Here is a 25198-nt window from a genome sequence, read left to right as displayed (position 1 = left end):
TGTTTGCTCAGCTTAAAACTAACAATTTACACTCATATTTGTAGCTTTATCTCTACTTAGCTAGGTGAGTCTTTTGGCATGTACTCAACACAAGCTGAATTGAAATACCTTCAAAATATCTGTGGAAATCTTTTCTTTCTTTTTTTTTTATTTTGAGCCAACACTTAATTTTCTACAGCATGCGGCCTATGGAAAAAAAATTTTTTTTTTCTTTAAAATAAAAACGTTTTCATGCTCTATGCACTAACGGGAAATTGTATACCAATTGTGACACAATGCTGTGGTGAATTGACAAACAACTCACTTGGAACTATTTAACCTCTATCTCACGTAAAATTAACTGAGTGACAAGTGCCTCCATGACCACAGACATGAAAAGCATATGTATGAAAACTGTCAGTCAACAAATATTGCAGCTGGTGTTAAAACTCAACTTTGCAAGCTTTTTAATGTATATTATTTATTTACAACAAACCAGTCATGTCAATCCCTATGGTATTATTTTTTCCAAACGCCAAACTAGCCTCTACTATACATTCTGTAGCTCAATTTTTAATCATTCACTCTTTCCAAGGATAGCATAAATTAAAGCTTTGCAAGAATAGCCATTCAGATTCATATAAAAGTAAGAGCGGCTCTTTCTTGTCTGTGTTTTCCCTCCATGTAGGTCATTAAATACGTTTGCTTCACTCCAAGTTGTCTGCGTTTGTGTGTGGATCACAGCACAGGGCCATTATCATGTTATGTCACCCAAGTAATTCCTGCTTCCTCCAAAAAAACAGTGTGAGCCAGCAGATGTGTAGTGCAGATGTTGCCTTAGGTACACCACTAGCTCTCCATTGCAGTAGCAGCAGTAAAACTTTGTTAAATTTTTCATGAGACACAGAAGTTGCTAGGGTTTGTTTCCATAGTTACACTGCAGTCTGGTGCAACAAAACTTAGCCAGATATTCCCATCAGAGCCTTTCGAGCAATTCTATTATTAACACAGTGAGTAGCATGGCACTGTAAATTGGCACACTGACAGATTAATGTCAAAGACAACTGAACTAAACAAGCAGAAACACGATCTGCGACTTCTTTTACATTAACAGTATGCTACCAGGGGAACCCTGTGGATAAACCTTAATGGGGACATAGTTTGCCAACGAACTTTTTCTAGTATTTGGGAAGTAATATTGTCTACATGGTGCCTCAGTGAACATGTGAAATATTAATTAAAATCATCCACACATTCCTGAATTCCAGACGTTTTTCTGCCGAGAGGCCTAAAACCAAATCTTTCGAATTTCTCTAGCTTATCTGTGTCACTAGCGGAGACCTCCGCCTTCCCTTTAGGCTCCCAAGCCAGCACTGTCAACATACTGTAACAAACACGCGTGCTCTCACAAGTGGGTCTTCTACACAGAGGCAATCAATCAGAGGAAAGGGGGAAGTCTTAGCCAAATATAGACAAAGCGGATACAAAACTTGGTCAAACAGTAGTAGCTGTCAGAGGGGCCTTGTCTGGACACTGGTATGACAAAACCAAGATGTTTTTTAAATGAAAATGACACTTTTATACCAAGTCCATGCTAGAGAGTCTATGGAGGTCGAAATAGCCAAAATATGGGACCTTTAATTAACTTGTGACCTTTGAAATGGCAACTTAATCAATGGATATTGCTGCTGACGTTGAAATAACCATCACATATCATTGGGTATATGTGCAACCCACTTCCGCATTTGGCAAAAAAGGTGAAAGCGCTTCCTCCCGGCACTGGTAAATGGTGGAATCGGACTGGAACACAGTACCCGAAGGAACTTTAAATCTCGACAACACAGGTGTCAAACTCAAGCCCCACCACATCATTTTACAACTCGTATGTGGCCCACAAAAGCAAATCATTTGTGTCAACTTCCATGATTCTTGTAAAACTCTCTACCAAAATTTGAAATTGTCATATGTTGGCCTGTCACAATACCAATTTTTCTAAGACGGTATATTTTCCCAAAAACTATCATGATAAACGGTAAAAAAAAAATGTAATCCCTCTGAAATCATGGAAAATAAGGCCCGCCCTAATTATTTTTATTATTTATTTATATCTAATTGTTTGCTTTTAAATCATTATTGTTTTTATTATTATTATTGTTGTTATTATTTCCTTTCTTGTTTCTCTATTAAATTTTTTTCTGTATACTGTGATACGGATCCCCCTGGGTCTGAAATAAATAATGAGCTGCAAGACGAGCCTATCTTATATGGAGCCTTTTCCGATTACACTGGGGAACACAATTTTTGTTGAGTTAGGTCTCACAGCTGTTTTTAACAAATGTTTGGGTCCGGAATCCAAAATTTCTCTATCGCGTCAAGTTTTTGAACAAAGTGAGAACAAAGTGGAATAAAGGCAATATATACCCATGTAAATAAAACACTAAGACAGAATAGTTAAACTAAAAAACAGCATAAAACGAAGTAGAACTTACAACGGTATGGCCATGGTTACAAGGTTAAGAGAAAAGCCAGCACAAATCCTCTAAATTCCTACTATGCTAGCTTTCTGTTTGCAGATATTGCAAGAGCTGGACACACCTCTTAGCGCACTGTCTCAATTGTGACTGCACAAACAAGTTGCCATGTAGCTGTAGATGACTCCAATCGTAATCAGCTTGCAAGTATTATTACAGCTAATCAGTGGAATTTTGCTTCTCTGCAGGGTAAGCTTTGAAGAAAAAAACTTGACGTGCTAGAAAAAAATGACTGCAATTTTGGAATTACCATGCCAATTTTAGTTTTTCATCAGCATAAAAATCAAACTCAACAGAATTTTTTTTTCAAATTGTTGTCCAGTGATCATCAGTGTAGAAGCCCAAACCAAATGAAAATACGCCATATAAACACCGGAATAAACAGGCCGAATCCGAATTGAATGGAATTTCATTTGGTTTCACAGGGGTGGACTATTCCTTTTGCCGAACCGATCAGAAGTAAATTTTCATCATGTATATCATCATTTACAATACAGCCAGGAAAAGCTCTGTCTCTGTGCATGCTGCATCTCGACGTAAATGCGCGGGGACGTCATCGTTTACGCATGGCATAAATATGGCGGCTAACGAGGGAGTTCATATTCGACGAAGATCTTGTTTTTAACAACAACCCCAATTCAAATGACGTGACGTTGTGTTAAACATAAATAAAAACAGAATACAATGATTTGCAAATCATGTTCAACCTATATTTAATTGAATACACTACAAAGACAAGGTATTTAATGTTTAAATTGATAAACGTTATTGTTTTTAGCAAACCATCATTAACTTTGAATTTTATGACTGCAACACATTCCAAAAAAGCTGGGACAGGGTCATGTTTACCGCTGTGTTACATCACCTTTTCTTTGAAGAACATTCAATAAACGTTTGGGAATTGAGGACACTAATTGTTGAAGCTTTGTAGGTGGAATTCTTTCCCATTCTTGCTCGATGTACAGCTTCAGCTGTTCAACAGTCCGGGGTCTCCGTTGTCGTATTTTACGCTTCATAATGCGCCACACATTTTCAATGGGAGACATGTCTGGACTGCAGGCAGGCCAGTCTAGTACCCACACTCTTTTACTACGAAGCCAGGCTGTTGAAACACATGCAGAATGTGGTTTGGCATTGTCTTGCTGAAATCAGCAGTGGCGTCCATGAAAAAGACGTTGCTTGGATGGCAGCGTATGTTTCTCCAAAACCTGTATGTACCTTTCACCATTAATGGTGCCTTCACAGATGTGTAAGTTACCCATGCCATTGGCACTAACACAGCCCCATACCATCACAGATTGAACTTTGTGTCCATAACAGTCCAGATGGTTCTTTTCCTCTTTGGCGTGGAGGACACGACGTCCACAATTTCCCAAAACAATTTGAAATGTGGACTCGTCAGACCACAGAACACTTTTCCACTTTGCATCAGTCCATCTTAGATGAGCTCGGGGGTTTCTGGGTGTTGTTGATAAATGTATTTTGCTTTGCATAGTAGAGTTTCAAGTTGCACTTACGGATGTAGCGCCAAAGTGTATTTATTGACATTGGTTTTCTGAAGTGTTCCTGAGCCCATGTGGCGATATCCTTTTCACATTGATGTCAGTTTTTGATGCAGTGCCGCCTGAGGGATCGAAGGTCACAGGCATTCAATGTTGGTTTTCGGCCTTGCCGCTTACATGCAGTGATTTCTCCAGATTCTCTGAACCTTTTGATGATATTATGGACCGTAGATTATGAAATCCCTAAATTGCTTGTGAATGACTGAGCAATTCAGGGAATCTCCTTTTATAACCAATCATGGCACCCACCTGTTCCCAATTAGCCTTTTCACCGGTGGGATGTTCCAAACGGGTGTCTTTTTTGCCACCTGTCCCAGCTTTTTTGGAACGTGTTGCAGCCATAAAATTCTAAGTTAGTGATTATTTGCTAAAAACAATCAAGTTTATCAGTTTGAACATTAAATATCTTGTCTTTGTAGTGTATTCAATTAAATATATGTTGAACATGTTTTCCAAATGGCGGCACGGTGGACAACTGGTTAGAGCGTCAGCCTCACAGTTCTGAGAACCAGTCTTCAGTCCCCGGCCCAGCCTTTGTGGAGTTTGCATGTTCTCCCCGTGCCTGCGTGGGTTTTCTCCGGGCACTCCGGTTTCCTCCCACATCCCAAAAACATGCATAAATTGGAAACTCTAAATTGCCCGTAGGTGTGACTGTGAGTGCGAATGGTTGGTTGTTTGTTTGTATGTGCCCTGCGATTGGCTGGCAACCAGTTCAGGGTGTACCCCGCCTCCTGCCTGATGATAGCTGGGATAGGCTCCAGCACGCCCGTGAGCCTCGTAAGGAGAAGCGGCTCAGAAAATGGATGGATGTATGGATGTTTTCCAAATCATTTTATTGTGTTTTTATTTATGTTTAACACGTCACAATTTCATTGGAATTGGGGTTGTACTCATAAGTTTCTTTTTAATCAAGTGTTTTTAAAAAAAATAAATAAATAAAAAATACTGTGCTGAATAGACGACGGATCTCTATCTTGATAATTGACGTGACGTTCATGACGATGTGGACGTCTCACGGCTGTGCCGATTAAATGTAGTGCATATCATGTATCCACCCGATCGGAATAGATCACGTCACTAACCAGTCGATATAGTAATTATCGTGACAGGCCTAGTAATATGCAATAATGTTTGTGATATTGCAAGCATTTATCTTATTACCAAACCCCTTTTTGCAGTCACTTGATAGGGGTGGGAGGGTTTAACAGTAACCCTGTTTAACATTAAAGGGCGCTGGAATCCAACGCCCTACCTCGCAATATGTTTTGTATTTCACGAGAACCAACTGCACATCAAACATTTAACAAACGTCGATGCGCCCTAAATTGGAAGTTGCGTCATAAAATGAGACAACCAGAGACAAACAAATAGATTTTACTCATCATTAACTGTATACTCCACTGTAAGCCTTCGCTGTAAAATTGGACCAGTATTATACTGTCTTCTTATTATGAAGTATATTACTGAAAAACACAATGCACCATGGGAGCAAAAACAAAAAATACAGCACATTCACACTTTACTGTAAATTTTTGATCAAATAATCGGATAATAATCACCCACCACTCCAGTTTTTTTTTTTGGAAGGGGGGGCAGGGTTACTGACATGCATTTTTGCACTTTATTGTCATTTATGAGGGATTGACTTTGATGATTAAACTGCATACAGTATGTTGGTACTGAGTGTATGGTATACATTTGGTGTACAGAATTTCAGACAGCTGAATGCTAAACAGTTAGCAATCGTGATTAGCATTAGCGTGTTAGCGATTCCCATTTTAGGTCAAAAAACACTAACCACCATTCAGCTCACTCATAAATCATGTTGTATGTACATTACACATCTAACAGTCTTAAATATCACTTACATACGCACATCTGTTGTTTTTGGCAAAGTTTATCATTGGCTTGACTGATGGTGAAGTGGTACACTCGCCTGACTTTAGTGCGGGTGTGGGTTCAGTTCCCAATCAGTGACATTGTCAATGTGTTTGCAAATGGTTGTCCGTGTCTATATGTGCCCTGCGACTGACTGGCAACCAGTTCAGGTGTAGTCCGACTTTTGCTCGAAAGGCTCCAGCACCTCGCGACCCTGAACAGGTTAAGTGGTTTTGAGAATGGATGGATAGATTTATAATTGGCGCAACACTGCGTCTGTCTGCAATAAATGTCCGAGTGAAACATGGTTCAAGGCAGAACTTTTTTTTGTCTTTTTTATTTTTGTGGTCCCCGCAGAGCTTCGAGGCAGAAATATTGCCTCGACCCATTTAGCCAAGTTATTAGATTTTTTTTACATCCCTAAACTGAGCGTGGGTTATTTTCTGCTGAAGCTATTATATACTGTCAAAACAATAAATCTGAGGGAAAAGGAGAAATTTGTTCTGGTTTTCACATATTTATGTTAGATTTTTTTCTTGTATTTTTTTTATACTGCAATTTACAATCGGAGGAAAAAGTAAATTAACCATTTGGAATTTCTTACATTTTTGTATAAATTGGTCATAAAATGTGGTCTGATCTTCATCTAAATCACAAAAATTGCTTAAACCAATGCCATACAAACAATTACAGCGGAACTTCAGTTTACGAACGACCCAGTTTACGAACAATTCAGTTTGTGAACAATTATTTAAAAGAAAAATTACCTCAGATTACGTACTACTTTTGGTTTACGAACAGTCTTGGCTTGGCGTCGGAAAGCTCAGAATGTGTTTTTTTTTCGCGCGGCAAAACATCATGTGTTCCGTTACACGTTGACTGGCCATCATAAGGGTAACAGCGGGCGGTTGTTCTCCCTAGAGAGAGAGTACAGTACATAACAGACCAACTGTCAACTCAACTCTTTGCATTGGCCATCCAAAAAGTTTATTTGTATTATTAAACAGATGTTGACTGGCCTTATTTGGCATATTTTTAATGTTGCCCCCCGAACTGTTGGACATACAGTATTTTGACAAATAAATGTCGGACAGGCGGCACGGTAAGACTGGTTAGAGCGTCTGCCTCATGGTTCTGAGGTCCGGAGTTCAGTCCCTGGCCCCGCCTGCATGGAGTTTGTATGTTCTCCCCGTGCCTGCATGGATTTTCTCCAGGTACTCCGGTTTCCTCCCACATCCCAAAAACATGCGTGGTAGGTTAATTGACGACTCTAAATTGCACTTAGGTGTGAATGTGAGTGGGAATGGTTGTTTGTTTATATGTGCCCTGCAATTGGCTGGCAACCAATTCAGGGTGTACCCCGCCTCCTGCCCGATGATAGCTGGGATAGGCTCCAGCACTCCCGTGACCCTTGTGAGGATAACCGGCTCAGAAAATGGATGGAAATGTCTGACAGTCCCTCGGGCCAACAACAGCCCAGTGTTAACATCATGGCCAGTTAATGTGTATACTTCTATTAATAGTTTTCACCTGAAAGACAGATTTTGTTGTTGTTTTACTTTGTTTTTCTAGAAGCTGCGCTGACATAAATCTAGAGAGGGAAACCAAAGCTTGGAATGACAAGGCACCAAGCAAGAAGATTGGCATGATGGTGCAAAACAAGGCAGCATTGGTTAATCCCCATTTGTACACTCATCAAGAAGCTTGGTGATTTCAAGTTGGACTTTGTGTGTTTTTACGCACACACACACATTGTGGTTCTATTTTTTTTTTCAGTTTGCAGTTGTTACAGTCACTAGTGTTAAGCTTGTCCAATACTGTTACACTTTCAATTAAAAAAAAGTTTGAAAAGGAAGTACCTTTCTTTTGTCTTTATCATTGATGATGATGATGATGGTGGTGCTGCGTGGTGGTTATTATCATAACAATAATAGTAATAATAAAATGGTAATAAGATGATATTAAAAACTGTCATTGTTATCATCAATAATAATATCCGACGAACCTAGTGAAGATAAGCGGTACGGAAAATGGTGGATGGATGGAAAATAATAACAATGGTGATAAAATAAATATTGATGGGTAAAAAAATCCAGTCAACATACTGTAAATATTCATTTATTATTGTAAAACAAATTACAGTATATTACTGGATCATTAAAAATTACAGTATTATACTGGCAGCAGTGCTCCTGTAAAATACTAAGTTTCTCCAGGATGTTGCTGTAATCAGTAATCTAAGAAAATACAGTATTTAATGGGATATTTATTTACCGTATTATGATGGATTAATTTGCAGTATTTGCAGGATCACTGCTGCCAGTAAAACACATTTTTACAGTAAGGTTTTACAGTTTATTCATCCTACTCATCTAAAAATAGATATACAGTACATATAATTTGTAATGTTCTCATTGAAATATTTTATTTTCATTTTCATTATTTCAGGTGTCCTTTTCAAGATGACTTAAAATGGGGTGGCGCCCTAGCGTCCTGTATAGACCAACCGCCACTGAATACTATGATAAGGCAATATGAAACATTTATATGGTTTCACAGTCATAACGGAACATCTGATGGGAACAATGTGGCCCACGACAAAAAAAATATTTTACTTTAAATGAGTAACTTTACCATAAAAACCCTATGAAATGTCTAACAGTTTATTTACATATATTTATATATTTATTTTCATTTAAAAAATATCTACATGTATTTAATTTTTGTCCAAAGACACTTGTCATGAAGAACAAGTTTTAGCAAGTTCAGCTTCAAACCATCATGTCAACAAACCATAGTTAACCATGGTATAGCAGCATACACAGCAAGTCTGCAAACCTGTTTTCTGGGTTTGGTCATGTTACATTTTGCATATAGCGGATTAGAGAATACACTATATTGCCAAAAGTATTCACTCACCTGCCTTGACACACATGAATTTAAGCGACATCGCATTCCTAATCCATAGAGTTCAATATGACGTTGGGCCACCCTTTGCAGCTATAACAGCTTCTGGGAAGGCTGTCCACAAGGTTTAGGAGTGTATTTATGGGAATTTTTGACCATTCTTCCAGAAGCAAATTTGTGAGGTCACACACTTATGTTGGGACGAGAAGGGCTGGCTCTCAGTCTCCACTCTAAAGCATCGCAAAAGTGTTCTATCGGGTTGAGGTTAGGACTCTGTGCAGGCCAGTCAAGTTCATCCACACCAGACTCTTTCATCCATGTCTTTATGGACCTTGGTTTGTGCACTGGTGCACACCCATGTTAGAAATGGAAGAACTGTTCCCACAAAGTCGGGAGCATGGAATTATCAAAAATATTTGCTCTTATGTTCCAGTGAAAGGAACTCTGAAGGATTTAGGATACCAAGAGCTTTTGGATTATTCATTTCTCCCAACTTTGTGGGGAAAGTTTGGGGATGGCCCCTTCCTGTTCCAACATGACTATGCACTAATGCACAAAGCAAGGTCCATAAAGACATGGATGACAGAGTTTGGTGTGGATAAACTTGACTGGCCTGCACACAGTCTTGACACAAACCTGACAGAACACTGGGATGAATTAGAGTGAAGACTGAGAGCCAGGCCTTCTCGTCCGACATCATGGTGTGACCTCACAAAATACACTTCTGGAAGAATGGTCCTAAATTCCGTACACACAGTCCTGAACCATGTGGAAATCATATTATCATATTATATCATCTCATATTAAACCCTATTGATTCAGAAGGGGCTGTCCCTCCAGGTGGCACAGTGAAGACTGGTTATCACCTCTGCCTCACAGTTCTGAGGACCCGGGTTCAAATCCGGCCTCACCTGTGTGGAGTTTGCATGTTCTCCCCGTGCCTGGAGTTTGCATGTTCTCCTGTGCCATGGCAGTATATGTTGCTCCAAAACCTGAACGTACCATTCAGCATTAATGGTGCCTTCACAGATGTACAATTTACCTATGCTATGGGCACTAACACACCCCCATACCATCACAGATGCTGGGTTTTGAATTTTGCGCTGACAACAATCCGGATGATCCTTTCCTCTTTGGCCCCAAGGACACGACGTCCATGATTTCCAAAAACAATTTAAAATGTGGCGGCACGGTGACCGACTGGGTAGCATGGCTGCCTCACAGTTCTGAGGACCTGGGTTCTAATCTGGCCTCGCCTGTGTGGAGTTTGCATGTTCTCCCTGTACCTGTGTAGGTTTTCTCTGGGTACTACGGTTTCCTCGCACATTCCAAAAACATGTACGGTAGGTTAATTGAAGACTCTAAATTGCCTGTAGGTGTGAATGTGAATGATTGTTTGTTTTTATGTGCCCAGCAATTGGCTGGCAACCAGTACAGGGTCTACCACGCCTCTCGCCCGAAGATAGCTGGGATAGGCTGCAGCACGCCCGCGACCCTAGTGAGTATAAGCGGTATGGAAAATGAATGAATGAATGAATGAATGAAGGTCCCTTTTGATCATATATGAGTCAAGGCAGGTGAGCGAGTACTTTTGGCAATTTAGTGTAGCTGGTGGGATACATTGTGGTTGTCTATGCCTGCACATTTCTCTTTGAAAGATTTGAGTGGGCAAAACAACACTTTTTCTGACCATTGGTGCTAATTTTGTTGTTTAATTTCTATATGAAAAAAATGGGTGGGACACCAACTGCTTGTGTAGGCTCCATAACAGGATCACTCTCTCTCTCTCTCTCTTTCTCTCTCGCTCACACGCTCTCTCTCTTTCTTTCTCTCTTTCTAATTATTTCTTAGTCCAATTTCTCCTCCTGCAGCAATGCGAGAGATGTAAGAGACAGCACAACTAGTCTGTAATATAATATAATACCTGATAACTGAGTCATCTCTTTTTTTAACCTGCTGTTCATAAGGCTCAATCATTAACTGCTCTGCAGGTCCATTAAACGATTGTGTGATTTACGCACACCAATAATTGTATGAATGCCAAAACTAGAGGCTGAAAAACAATCCACACTAAGAGTTTGAAAACATTTCAACTGAACTGTACCATGTTTATGTGAATGCACCTTACGATTCATTGTTTTCATCTAAAAACATCATAAGCATGCATACTGTTATAAAGCTTATCATGTAATGGGGAAAAAAGACTCTCGATTTAGTTACAGTATCTTTTCTTTTTAAGAAGCAGTCTGACCTACCTGGATTGTTGGCATCTGCCTCCAGAACCTGTAGTTCTGTGCATTCTGCAAGGGAGTGCTCCAGACAGAGCTGCAGGAAACGAGCCTGCGTCCGGCTCACCCTCTTCAGCAAGGACAGCAGAGCCACTGTCTGCTCACACTCATTCCACCCTTTGAACCAGCTGGCTAGTACGCCCACCTGATCGCGAAACATCATGACCTGGGAGAGGGGCAGCAGGTGGGGTGACAGTAGTGCTGCTGGGGTTCCCAAAGCAGCTTTGGTTTTGGAGGGGCGGTAGGGAGCGGGGGGAATCACAGAGAGATCTTCCCTTAACTTTCCAGTGACGTTTTGGATAAAGCTGATGAAGGTTTTGGGATATTTGAGTGTTGGATGGATTCAGCTGAAGCTGCTTGAGGCCATTCTTAGCTCTGGCAGCCGGGAGATGACAGTCTTGTTGGTGCCAACATGTGTTGATCCACAAAGTATTCCTTCAGACCTCCAGTGAGAGGATGCAGGTGCTCCTGTAGCTGCTGACTTATATACGCTTCCCTCAGCTAATTACCCACCCACAGAGGAATTGACATTTGATGAGTCAGCTTTCAACATGCAATAAGTCACATCAGCATCTGCATCACTGGCATATTCTTCAAGGAACCCCTTTAGGGCCTGTAGAAAGGTGTTAAAGGAGGAGAATAGTTAAGTCACAGTCTTATCATATAAGCCCTGCCCTATCCATTAAAACGCACCAGAGTCCCTGTTGCTTCAGCCATGCACATTTGTAACAGAGCTGCTGTAAAGGGGCATTTATAGGTCGCCTCCTCGCCGTCGCCCGTGCGTTGAGGCTCGTGGTATTCATTGCTGGGACTAAAATAAATTATTTTCGCTTCTGGTATCCACCCATTCCTAAAAATACTGTGTTCTGTCGACTACTCCCTGCTCTGCATCCCGGAATGACCCACAGGAAGGACGCCGGTCGGTTAGCAACGAAACGCAGGCAGGACTGTGTATGCGTGTGTGTGTGTGTGTGTGTGTGTGTGTGTGTGTGTGTGTGTGCGTGTGTGTTTGTGTGCGTGTTGACATGTACTTTGGCTTGTGTGGAGGCTGAAAGTGGCAGCGTTTTAATGGCAGATCGAGCGAGGCGCTGACGCTGCCCAAAGGCTAAGTGTTTAGCCGCTTTCTAAACCTGTGACTTTGCTTCATCAGCACACAAGGAGTGACCACTAGAGTCGTGTGTGTGTGTGTGTGTGTGTGCGTGTGTGTGTGTACGCGCGCGCGTGCGTGCGTGCCTTCCCTTAACTAACGGATAATGTCCACATGGAGTCCTGCCTCCTCTTTGTCTTCAAGTATTTGTATACTAGCATAGTCAATTGTACCCTACATGTTATAGTCCCTAATACTGCAGTATCTGATTCACAAATGGCTGCTGCGTCAACAGGTAGCGAACGTGTTAATTAACTGCGACTTCAAGTTTGTAAACCTATTCATCAAGGCTTTAAGGGATACATCATTCAGCGAAGGACGTTGTATGTTTTTAGTTTTTTTTTAAATAAATACATTAAGAAGAAGAACGAAAATAGCCATTGGTTTGGAAAGGGAGTCGGAAAATAAGAGACAACTGTACGTGGTACGTAAAGACTGTATAAACTTGAATACAGTTACCTTGTTGCGCTGTTTGCATCGTTGGCTTTGTCTCAGGACGGACGACAGTCGCAGTCTTTAGGGGGGAGCGGTACCCCTTCACTACGGGTCTGCGGGTTTTGCCATCTTGACTAACTTTTCCTTCGTTTCTCCCTCCAGGTCAGCCTGCTCCAGAAGTGCCGGAGTTGCTTGAATGCAACATGCCCTGCAACATCTGCTTCTGGATTTCAAAATAAGACGTGGGTTACAATCAAGTGTTTCCACTTGACAACGTTGGTGGTATACGTAGACTTAAGGAAATACAGTATAATAAAGTAGTTTTAAAAGGTGTTTGGTGTAATGTGAATCAGAGTATTCCATGTTCTAATGTAATGTGTCAAAAAAAACTTAGGCATGTCCACAATGTGATACAGTAATTAGAATAAGTGTTAATATCACCATAAAGTACCCTTGAGACATCTCCATTTCAACAAAGAAAAGCTGTGATTTTCCATTGAACTTCATATTCAGACACTTTTATTAAGTATTGGACACTTTTACAGTTGTTGTTTTTTCCATAAACTAACTATAAGGAGACAATGTACAAACCCCAATTCCAATGAAGTTGGTACATTGTTCATTCATTCATTCGTCTTCCGTACCGCTTATCCTCGCAAGGGTCACGGGCGTGCTGGAGCCTATAAACACTTACAAACAAACAACCATTCACACTCACATTCACACCTATGAGCAATTTAGAGTCTTCAATTAACCTACCATGGATGTTTTTGGGGCGGCACGGTGGCCGACTGGTTAGAGCGTCAGCCTCACAGTTCTGAGGACTGGGTTTCAATCCCCGGCCCCGGCTGTGTGGAGTTTGCATGTTCTCCCGCACGGGATTTCTCCAGGCACTCCGGTTTCCTCCCAGATCCCAAAAACATGCATGAATTGGAGACTCTAAAATTGCCCGTAGGTGTGAATGTGAGTGCGAATGGTTGTTTGTTTGTATGTGCCCTGCGATTGGCTGGCAACCAGTTCAGGGTGTACCCCGCCTCCTGCCCGATGATAGCTGGGACAGGCTCCAGCACGCCCGTGACCCTAGTGAGGAGAAGCGGCTCAGAAAATGGATGGATGGATGGGTGGCTGCATGAGAAAATAGTCCAGCAGTTTCAGAACAACAGTTCTCCACATATAATTACAAGGAAATTAGGAATGTTGTCATCTACGATCCATATCATCAAAAGATTCAGAGAATCTGGAGAAATCTCTAATCATTAAGCGGCAAGGGCGAAAACCAACATTGAATGCCCGTGACCTTCGATCCCTCAGGCGGCACCGGATTAAAAATCGGCAACATTATGTAAGAGATGTTTTGGAAATTAATTTAGGAAACAATCTTGTCTTTTGTAGTTTTAATAATATCTTTGCAAAGAGAGAGACAGTCCAGAGAGGTTAGAGGTGTTCGCGTATCTGCCCGCTCTGAGACTCATGGAAGAGCAATGCACAGTTAAACTAAAATGGGAGGGAGATGAGGTTAGAAGAAAGAAAGGCCTATTCATACAGTTATCTTATCCTGTCCTTGAGAGAAAAGGGATGTTGGTACAACCACCGAGACAGGATGACAAAAGGGAAGAAACATCCATCCATCCATCCATTTTCTGAGCCGCTACGGGCAATTTAGAGTCTCCAATTAATGCATGTTTTTGGGATGTGGGAGGAAACCGGAGTGCCTGGAGAAAACAGGGAAGAAACAGTTAAGTTAAAAAGTCACACAAGAACAAAGAACTATAGAAGCAAACTATGGGATAATACAACCAAAGAGTATATAGACTATATTTTGCCATAACAAATCCCGCCTTTTGATAATCAATTACTAAAACAAAATGAAAAATTAGTCAACAATGATATGAAAGGGATAAGTATTAAACAAACAAACCAAAGGGAAAAAAAGAAAAAAAACATCCAGAGTTCCACACCATAATGTAGGACCAACATGAAGGGAGTAAAGAAACAAAAGTTTCATACTGTAGGAGATGGAATTAGCAGAGGAAGTGGCAATCAAATGCGACCAAAGAACCTCGTCATGATTGTCACGTCTCACAAGGTACGAAATAGTGTCAACTGTCAAAGTGGGAGTATCAATACACATTGAACACAATAATTATGGCAAGTAATGCTAAACCACAGAGAGGGGTTTGAAATCCCCGGAAGAAGTATTCTTCTGTTCTTCAGCCGAGTTATGCAAGTGTGGGCGCGTGTGTGTGAAGTGTTTGCACATCAGTTCAAGCAACAGATGATTTTTTTGTTGCCCGGATTTTATGACCCATCTTCTGCTCCTCTATAACCTATCAATATGCAATCAGTTACCAGCATCGATTGTAGGTAAAAGTGTATACTAACAGTGAATCATCATTAGAAACTATTCAGCCACGTCAAATTTATGCAGCAAGCAGCTCCTTTCCGGTCGCAGTGAGTATTCAGCTTTATCAGGCCGGGCTTTCCGACCACACATTTACAGAAGGTGAAGGAGGAGAAGTTGAGACCACAGGAGGTGCTGGAACCATCCTGCAGTGTGACATGTGAACCCATGTAACTATTTCAGCAACATCAACTGCAGTGTGGATCACAAGGAGGACTTGAAAAGGCCCCAGCCAGCGCTGATGTCTCCACGTTTTCCGCCGGACGTTCTTAATCAGCACGATTGTCGCCAGGTTTGATGTTGTGTGGGGTCTGTCAGCTGCTCTGGGCAGTACTGAGAAGACTTGTGGAGCAAATTAGTCAAAGACGTGCAATACCTGATCATGTTGTCTTCGCAAAGATGTGTTAATCAGCAAGCCTGGATGATTCAATCCGACATTTGGAGGATCTCAAAGGGAGACAAATTGTGCCTAGGACGTACACACATTCTCATATACATCAACACAATTGGTAGACACTTAATCAAATTTAATTTAGTGTCTTCACAACATTCACTCAATTTGTCTTTAAAATTAAATTTTTCGCTTCTCTACTGCACCACCAGATTGAGGGTGGTAGCTACAATGCGTTCTGAGGTCAAATTGTAGTCTATCTGAAAGTTGGGTCATCACTTCATTTACTAAGTGTGTGCCATTATTGGAGGAAAGTCAGGAATCCCCCATCTGGGAATCATTTCAGTCAATCGTGCTTTGCCACCTTACTACTTACTAAAAAAATGTCTACCACAACTATACAGTATTTTTTGCCTTCACAAGGTGTTAATTCAACAACAAAATCCCCCCTTTATACACAAGGTCTACCCCAAGTGACAATTATGCATAACAAAAAAACAGACGATAAGATGTGGCTTACCATTTGGCCCCATCCAAGCACCATCCACAAATGACGCAAAACACTGATGCCACAAAGTGCGTTCAGTGGGAGTAGACAGTGAATGAAGGTCCGTGAGAAGAAGAGGGGCATGTGAGGGAGGAGGTGAGAGAGGAACGGAGAGATGGAAAGATGGAGGAGGTAGAAGCGATGCAGCTTTGGCCACGGCATCAGCACGTGCATTCCCTTGAGAGACAAGGTCAGACATGTTGGTGTGTCCTGTACATTTGCAGACAGCGATAACATAAGAGAGGAGGATGGCGTCTAAGAGAGTGACAACCTCGTCATGGTGAAGAATAGCTTCCGTCAGAGTTCAAAAAGATGTGATGGTGCCAGAGAGCGCCAAAGTCATGAACCACTCCAAAGGCATAAGGACATGCACACGGGAGGCACCGTGCCACCGGATCAACTCGACAAAGGGAATTACTCCACTGGGCGAAGGAGGTCACCATGACGCTCATCCACAAACTGAACAAAGGGCTTGGATGAATCAGGAAGCCCAAGAGTGGATGCACGCTAACCGCGCTGAAGTTTGCTCCGTCAGAGAAATGTGCACATAAAAACACACAGCTGCACATAAACACGGACAACACAACATACAAAAACACACAGCTGAGCAAAGTTCTGACTAGAGGGGGAAAAAATGCCAATATTAACTGAGTGTTGTTTAAAAAAAAAAAAATGCCATAATGAAATGCAGGGTGCAGCATATAAAAATATTTGCAAGAATTAAATATCTGTTTATGTTGAAATTGTTTAAATTGTACTATATTTCTCTATTTATCCCAATCTAATAATTTAATCCAATCAATATTACAACGTATTATTTTGTGTGAACGTTGAGTTGTATTATCCTTAAAATTTGAGCAGCCTCCTTTTCTCTTTTGCTTTTCCCAATAGAATCTACCCTGTTATCAGTAGGCTACTTCCTTTCAGGTCTCTCGGCCTCATTCTCACTACTTCATAAAAAACAAAACAAAACTCTTCTCTACAAACTCTACAATATCAGTGTCGCACTAGTTAATCACCAATCCTAAAAAATAATAACAATAAAAAAAAATTACCCACGACTTATTTTCCCCTGCAGTAACAGCTCACAACACATAACATGAATAATAACACACACAGAGATACATACAGTATCCACAATGAACAACAGATCTTCCTGTAATCAGTCAAACAACGTATTTTCACAAAGCACTTAGCACGAGTTTAACCAGGATTTTGATTTGTCTAATCCCCCAAAAAATAATAAACCTCAGTTTGTTTAAATTTCTTTAGCATCAATTAATGCTTTTTAATTATTTTTCCCAGACCAAATGTCCACAATTAAATAGTTTCTCGAAACCTTAAAAAATTACAAATGACTGTCCTACATTTCTGGTGATTCCTCGATCACCTTCCCTTGGGCCCCAGGCCAAGTTATACCATCCCCAGCCCACTGTAGATTTGTTAAAGCAGTTCCAAACTGCTACACCTTACACCAAACATCTGCGCGGGGAATATATCCTCAGACGATTACAAGTAACGATTCTACTTTTCAATGGTTCAATATTCCCATTTGCATTAGTCATGGTTGTTGTGATGGGAGGACATCTTTTTAATTCAAAGGGATCCATCAATTATACTTCATAGTTGTATAGATTAACTCCATAATTGTGTAAATGAATGTCTGGTGGTGACTGTATATTAAATACCTAGCCTAAGCAAAGCAGTGTTATCAGTGCCAAGTAACAAAAAGAAACAGCAACGTTGAATGCATGTGTCTGTATATCGCCAGTTAAGCGCCGCTCTGTCTTTGGGGCCGCCTAGAGTCAGCCAGAGGTCGTACAAACTGGGTTCCCCCACCATCGATCGTCACCATGAGTGCAAGTATCTTGCCCTTTTCTTTATGTTCTTCGGACAGTCTCTGATCCAATGTCCATCCAATGTCCCTTCTTTCCACAATGGAAGCATCTTCTGCACCCTCCGTGGTCCCTCCCTTGTCCAATATCCGGCCTCCACCTCCTCAATTCTGGTTCAGCGATGCTTGCTGTCCATGAGTTGTCAAGTACATTTCGCAAGGCCAGGCGGTGTGGGAGGGAGGCAGCTGCTCTTGTTGTGACAATGTAGCAGGCTGTGTGAGAAGAGAGGGTGGTGGGGGGGTACCGCAGAAGTGCTGCGTGTGGAAGGCCGTGCTGCGTGCGGAGGGCCGTGCAGGCCCTTTGGGTCGCAGGAGGCATTTGCGTTGTTGGTCTTCTTCCAGATTGCACTCTCCTTGATCTTTGTCAAAGGTTGATTGATTTGTGGAGGCCACTGTGGAACCCAGCTCGCGACCACAACCTCACATCCATAAAACCTTTGTTAGATTTTGGGATGCTTGCGGTGGAAATTATCGGCCACAGCTCCGGAGCGTGGTGATTCGACAGTCAGTCTACGAGGTACCACTTTCAAAAGGAGCCACATGGCTACTTCGGCACCTGCTTGTACATTTAAAGTAGTCTAGTAACTGTTATTGCTAATTTTGGAAGCTCTGTTTGTTGTCGATTGAATGAGGACGCATTGCAGAAGAACTCGTGGTTGTGGCAGCCCAAATCTGTAAAAAGTGAAAGTGACTCTATTAGCTACACTGGCGAACAACGGCGACAAAAAAAAAAAGCTGAGGGACCTCTTATTTGATCGGAGGCAATGACGTCTGCAGGAATACTTCTTAGTTTCATATGGGGTGAGTTTTCATTTGCGTTATGTAAGTTACATTAGTGTTTATACCAAGTTTTGAAAAATATTCAAATGTTCCTCATTCCTTGACTGCAAAAAGTATTTATAAGATTCTGACACAATAGAAAACTACCGACAACACCCAGAAATACCACCGCTTCTCTGGGCCTGAGCTCATCTGATAGCAACTGATGCAGAGTGGAATAGTGTACTGTGGTCTGAAAGAGTCAAAATTTCAAACTGTTTTGGATATCATGGATGTCGTGTCCTCTGGGCCAAGAGGAAAAGGAGCATCCAGATTGTTAGGCCTGCTGCACATTTTGCAATGCAGTCGAACCCGAATGGCTTGGACCATCGCATAAAAATAAGAGATGCCGACGCAACCCCGCGCATTGAGCGATTGGATACATGGACACCCTGAACAGCGAGCCTGTTTTAGCATTTGATGCGTTACATACAGTCTATTGTACTTTATCACACTTCTTAAACCATAAAAAGAGATTAATAGTTAATGATGCAGGTTGCTAAAAAGAGTGGACATGGGTGAGAGAAGAGAGTGGATATTTTGAAGGAGTCTCGCTGACTCCTTTCATTTGAATGTCCCCAGCGAGGTATGTACCGTTCGCATGCATTTTGGTCACAAGCTTTGCTTTTTGATCCACAGGCACATTACACTTTATGAATATAATTATTGATTTCAAACACATTATTGTATGCTTTATATACTCCAATTATTTGGCTTGGGGCGGCGTGGTGGCCTTTCAGTGATGCGCTTGCTTGCACCTGGAAATTTATTTTAAGCGTGAGTGAAAGTTTTTTTTTTTTGATTGTCTATAATCTGCAATGTTGAGACGGCGCTTAAAATTTTGAATCGCGGTAAAAACAGTGGCAGACTGATCCACCATTCATGAAAACAGTTGCCAAACCACGCACACTACGTAAAAGTTCAGTCGATTTTAGCACTCGGTCTGATGCAGCTTTTATGAGCACAAAGTTCAAAAGCCGGCATCCGTACTGGTATGGGGGTGTGTTAGTGCACATCTGTGAAAGCACCATTAACACTGAAAGGTACATACACGTTTTGGAGCAACAAATGCTGCCACCCAAGCAACGTCTTTTTCAGGGACATCCCTGCTTATTTCAACAAGACGATGCCAAAGCCATATTCTGGACGTGCTACAGCAGCGTGGCTTCATAGTAAAAAAGTGCGAGACTGGTATACCAGCAGTCCAGACCTGTCTGCCATTGAAAATGTGTGATGACTCTGTGACGCAAAATAAGACTACTGAGACCCCAGATGGCTGAGCAACTGAAGTTGTAAAACAAGTAAGAGTGGGAAAGACTTCCACCAACAAAGCTTCAACAATTAGTGTCCTTAGTTCCCAAATGCTTATTGAGTGTTGTTAAAAGGAAAGGTTATGTAACGTAGTGGTAAACATACCCTGTGTACCAGCTTTTTGGAATGTCCTGCAGGTCTCAAATTCAAAATTAGTGAATATTTGCAAAAAAAAAAGTTCATCAGTTTGAACATGAAATGCTGTATCTTGTCTTTGTAGTGTATTCAACTGTGTACATGTTGAAAAGGATTTTCAAAACAATGTATTGTTTTTTTTAAATATTTTACACGTTCCAAAGTCATTGGAATTGGCGTTTCTACACGGAAACAAAAATATGTGAGCTTGCGACCGGGGGACAATGACAGGTTTGAAATTTTTGGCTAATTTTAGCATTTTGTAAGGACAGTGGATGCTCACTTGGCAACATGATTCAATCGGCAAGATGGCTGAATCAGTTGATATTTTATGATGACAGATTTGACTTGTTAAGATTGACAATGTCCAACTGCACATATGAGGAAAACTTCAAAAAGCGTCAAGATTTACTCTGCAACCAGTAACTGTTTCAGCATCCATGGAAGAACGACAAAATGCTTGTAGTAATGTCAATGAAAATAGAAGGATTTTGTAAAGGGGCAGTTACACCATAATGACAGGGTGGGCATGTATTTAAAGGAAACATGCAAGATGTTCAATCTGATCATGAAAATAGAATACACATGATCAAAATGACTCATTTAATCATAAAACTTGTTGTAGACAATAAAACCACAAAAAAATCATTTAACAACTTATTTCAAACTGTAATTAGCAGAACAGTGTTGTAGAAAGGACATAATTTAATACACTTATTGTACTGGCATGTATGTAAATGTAAGCATGAGCCACTTATAACGTCGTAGTTTCATTATTGTGCTATTTTAACAATGACTGAGTGATTGATTCTGAAGACAAATTGTAGTGATATTGACCCATAAACCACTGTCATATAAATGCCATATAATGAAGTAAAAATGTCAATTTGGATACATGGCATTTTTTTCATTATTTTAGTAGCATTGTTGGATATGTGTAAACTCCTTAATCATATTCATAGCACCTATGGGTCCCTCAGTGGCAGTTTCAATGATATATTAACAGGTATGAAAAACATTCTATCAGCAAGAATAGAATTACAGGTTTTACTGATGATTAGCAGCTTCATCTTCTAGAGAGCCTAAAGCTTTAATTTTGAAGGCATGTACAATCTTGTTCCGGCTATATTTGGGCGCCTTGATGCTGAAAAGCATGCGCAGCCTGTTTCCACATGCTAATCATTAACAGTGGAGCATGACGTCAGGGGCTTGGCAGCGCGATGCAGCACCAAAATAGAGAGTGAGAGTGACTGAGAAACAGAGACCCAGAGACAGACAGGCGGCCAACCACCACACGACACCTCGCGAAAATGGAAGAAAGGCGTGTATTTCCACAGAAAACAAGGGACACTTGTGCCCACAGAGATGCCTTTATTATGCAGGTGTAATGTGTATATATGCCTTGGGTGAAACACCTGTCATGGCGAACATCTGACATGACATTGGTTAGGTTAAACTAGTGGTAAGTGGCAGCAAAATCTTCTCTAATAGCCTACATATCAGAAGCACTCACTATACTTTAAACAAATTTTAATACAGTATTTGTTCCATGAGTTTGTAATAAATTTCCAAGACTCGATTCTTGATTTTGTAGCATTTCTCTTAGCTATATTTCTTCCACATATGGATGTTAGATTTATTTTTGTCCTATCAGATTTTAGCCTGTACAATATGCGTTGCCATATCTAATCTATCCAATTCCTTTAGCATCAGTAGTGCGGTTCAATGTAAATTAAACTACAATGTATTAACAATGGGACTTTTTATTTAACCATTTAGATTTCAAACTCACCTCAGAAGTCAGGTGTTGAGAATTAACACTCCTGGTAAAACACTTGAAGTGGGGTATCTGGTTTGTCCAATGTTCTTGTGATGTCCATATCAAATAAACTAAACTAAGCCAGCAAGTTATGTCCTCTGATTTGCTGGTTAGAGTAAGCCAAATCTAACCTGCAAAACAGTCTGTAGAGATATTCACACAATACATTCAACTAGAAAGGGCAATTCCTGAAGAAATTGCGTGTGAATGCTGAAATTCTGGTAGAAATGTCGAATGTCATTGAATGAAGTGAAATGAGCTGAATATTGGAAAGTTCAAATGGTGTCAATGGGTCAATAAATGTTGAACGAGGAGGGAATAATGTAGAATGTGTCACAATATGGGAATATTGGGTCAAAAAGGAGGAAAAGTTAGGTTGAAAAAGTGAAATTTTTGGGGGTAAAAAAATTTAAAATGTCTGGCTTTTTGAAATTACGTGAAATTTGGTAAACGGGAGTTATTCACAGGTTGGCTTGAATGAGCTAAACAAAGTAAGAAATGTAAATCTGTTGAGAAATAAGGAAGTTACAGCAAAATTTGTAAAAAAAAAAAAGTGGCATTTCAGGATTTTAATTAAAAATTGTGAAATTTCAGCGAGTTGTTCACAGGTTGGTTTGAATGAGCTGAACACGTTGAAGTAGGAACAGTGCAAATCTGTTGAGAATTAAGGAAGTTATAGCAAAATTTGGAATTTCGGGCTTTTGAAATTTCGTGAAACTTGGGGAAGGAGGTGTTCACAGGTTTGTTTGAATGAGCTGCACAGGTAGAAGTAGGAATGGTGCAAATCCTTTGAGAAATTTAGCTCTAATTTCCTTGTAAAATGTTTTAATATCGGGCTTTTATTTTGAAATTTTGTGAAAAGTGGGTAATAGGAAAGGCCCATCAGCTGCAGAAACGTGCGTACGCCAGCCATGAAGTGTGCGTGAGGAACCGTACATTTCCACGGTCATTTCACTCTTGATGCATCTGAACTTTGCCGTGAAAAAGAACGTTTTTTTTGCATACGCAACTTTTGTACAGGGGCCTCACAAAACACGAAGGGGGGGGGAAATCCCACCACCTCAGCAACTGAAAAAAACAAAAAACAAAGAGACTTAGTGGGGTTTCACTGGAAACAAACTACTAACACAACTCTATAAACCAAACAAATAAAATGAAGGATCTAAATTAAGGACACAGGCACTTCAAATAAAGAAACCATGAATGCAAAATATTTAACTCCACCCGTTACTTGAACACACATAAAATATAAACAATGGTTGCTGTTAAAATATGTAAACTCGTGCTCAGCACTTAACAACAGGCTCAAGCAGTGGGCTACACTACCATAAAAACAGCACAACACTCAAACTGGTTGTGTAGTTCCTAAAGAATACAACAGCAATGGCTCCCGTGCTGCTGGTGCTCACGTAGTACATCTGCAAGCGTCACACGATGCTACTCGTATCCCACCAGCAGACGAAGTCTGGTCCTATACGTGCGTATCATACAGGAAAAGGGAAGAAGAGGACCACACTAACATGTCCATTGACAGTGATACAGTTAGTAATGTGCATTCACACACACCGCTAGAAGAGGAGACACTTTCCACTATAAGAATAGGTGGCACGGAAATAGGACTGCTAACATGTGTCACATGCAGGCGGGAAAGTAAAAAGACCCACACAGTACTGCATCTATTGGCAGTGGTAATATTAAGAACAATTTGCATACATCCACACAAACAGAGGAGGAAACACTTACGACCATAGGAGGAAAAAGGTGGCACAAGCCGTGAAACCTGATCGCATCCAGTTCAGCCACTCTGCGGTGCAATATTAAATTCTTAATCTCCTGTCACAAGCTAAACCAAGCAGCAGGTGTGCAGACAAACTATGTTACCTGATTGAAGCGAGCTTCTGGTACAGAAGGGGAAACATTGGTCAGGGACCCAAAAGAGAGTAGGCAAGGAAGGAGTCACTCCTTTTATCCCTGTGCACCTCATAATTTGCTACAGGTGATGTCAATTAGGCTTGGCCCTGAGTATGGAGAAGCGCAGTTCTCTATGCCGCCACATTAACATTAACAGGGAGCCAGTGCAATGACAAGAGAACAGGATTGCGTAGCGGCGACATTCTGAACTATTTTGAGATGGTCAAATGAAGTTTTCTTGAGACAGTTGAAGAAGGAATTGCAATAGTCAAGACATGATGAGACAGAAGCATGAATAAGCATTTTTAGTTCAGAATTAGATCATATGGACTGACTGCATGTTTAGAAATATATTTCAGGTAGAAAAAGCAAGAATGGGTAACAGTTTTAACATCTTCAAAAGCATGGCCTAATCGAATATGACACCTCTTCTTCTTTTCCTTTCGGCTTGTCCCGTTAGGGGTCGCCACAGCGCGTCATCCTTTTCCATGTAAGCTTATCTCCTGCATCCTCCTCTCGAACACCAACTGCCATCATGTCTTCCCTCACGACATCCATCAACCTTCTATTTGGTCTTCTTCTCGCTCTCTTGCCTGGCAACTCCATCCTCATCATCCTTCTACCAATATACTCACTATTTCTCCTCTGGACGTGTCCAAACCATCGAAATCTGCTCTCTCTAACTTTGTCTCAAAAACATCGAACATTGGCTGTCCCTCTGATGAGCTCATTTCTAATTTTATCCAACCTGGTCACTCCGAGAGCGAATCTCAACATCTTCATTTCTGCCACCTCCAACTCTGCTTCCTGTTGTCTCTTCAGTGCCACTGTCTCTAATCCGTACATCATGGCTGGCCTCACCACTGTTTTATAAACTTTGCCCTTCATCCTAGCAGAGACTCTTCTGTCACATAACACACCTGACACCTTCCTCCACCCGTTCCAACCTGCTTGGACCTGTTTCTTCACTTCCTGACCACACTCACCATTGCTCTGGACGGTTGACCCCAAGTATTTAAAGTCCTCTACCCTTGCTATCTCTTCTCCCTGTAGCCTCACTCTTCCCCCACCACCCCTCTCATTCATGCACATATATTCTGTTTTACTTCAGCTAATCTTCATTCCTCTTCTTTCCAGTGCATGCCTTCATCTTTCTAACTGTTCCTCGAGCTGCTCCCTGCTTTCACTGCAGATCAAATGTCATCTGCAAACATCATGGTCCACGGGGATTCCAGTCTAACGT

General features: G+C 41.1%; 1 protein-coding gene and 1 long non-coding RNA gene across 10 annotated transcripts in view; both read right to left on the bottom strand.

Annotated features, from left to right (window-relative positions):
- samd4a (sterile alpha motif domain containing 4A) overlaps nt 1-12920 on the bottom strand; it is a 234686-nt gene extending 221766 nt beyond the window's left edge. For 4 of the 8 annotated variants that reach the window (XR_009787088.1, XM_061765129.1, XM_061765131.1 and 1 more), the window contains exons 1-2: nt 12752-12919; nt 11113-11758 (exon numbers count right to left, since the gene is read on the bottom strand). Coding sequence is in view for 5 of the 8 variants with exons in the window: in XM_061765129.1 (XP_061621113.1) it covers nt 11113-11308 (196 nt within the window). In the remaining 3 variants the exon portion in view is untranslated. Of the gene's footprint in view, nt 1-11112; nt 11759-12751 lie in introns of all 8 variants that reach the window. The other 4 variants (XR_009787089.1, XR_009787090.1, XM_061765130.1 and 1 more) reach the window with 2 other exon arrangements.
- A 4813-nt stretch (nt 12921-17733) lies between these two features.
- Nucleotides 17734-23973, bottom strand: LOC133473496 (uncharacterized). Of its 2 annotated transcripts, XR_009787110.1 has the most exons (4): nt 23926-23973; nt 23788-23848; nt 22981-23112; nt 17734-18632 (listed from the first exon to the last, which is right to left on the bottom strand). It is a non-coding gene; the product is annotated as an uncharacterized LOC133473496 (long non-coding RNA). The 2 variants fall into 2 exon arrangements; XR_009787109.1 differs by lacking the exon at nt 17734-18632 and having other exon boundaries at nt 20914-23112.
- Between the last annotated feature and the right edge of the window lie 1225 nt (nt 23974-25198).

The sequence above is a fragment of the Phyllopteryx taeniolatus genome, unplaced genomic scaffold (assembly GCF_024500385.1).
Source record: "Phyllopteryx taeniolatus isolate TA_2022b unplaced genomic scaffold, UOR_Ptae_1.2 contig_26, whole genome shotgun sequence".
Classification (NCBI taxonomy): Eukaryota; Metazoa; Chordata; class Actinopteri; order Syngnathiformes; family Syngnathidae; genus Phyllopteryx; species Phyllopteryx taeniolatus.
The sequence above is the reverse complement of the archived record's forward strand: the minus strand, read 5'-3'. Positions and strand labels throughout refer to the sequence as shown.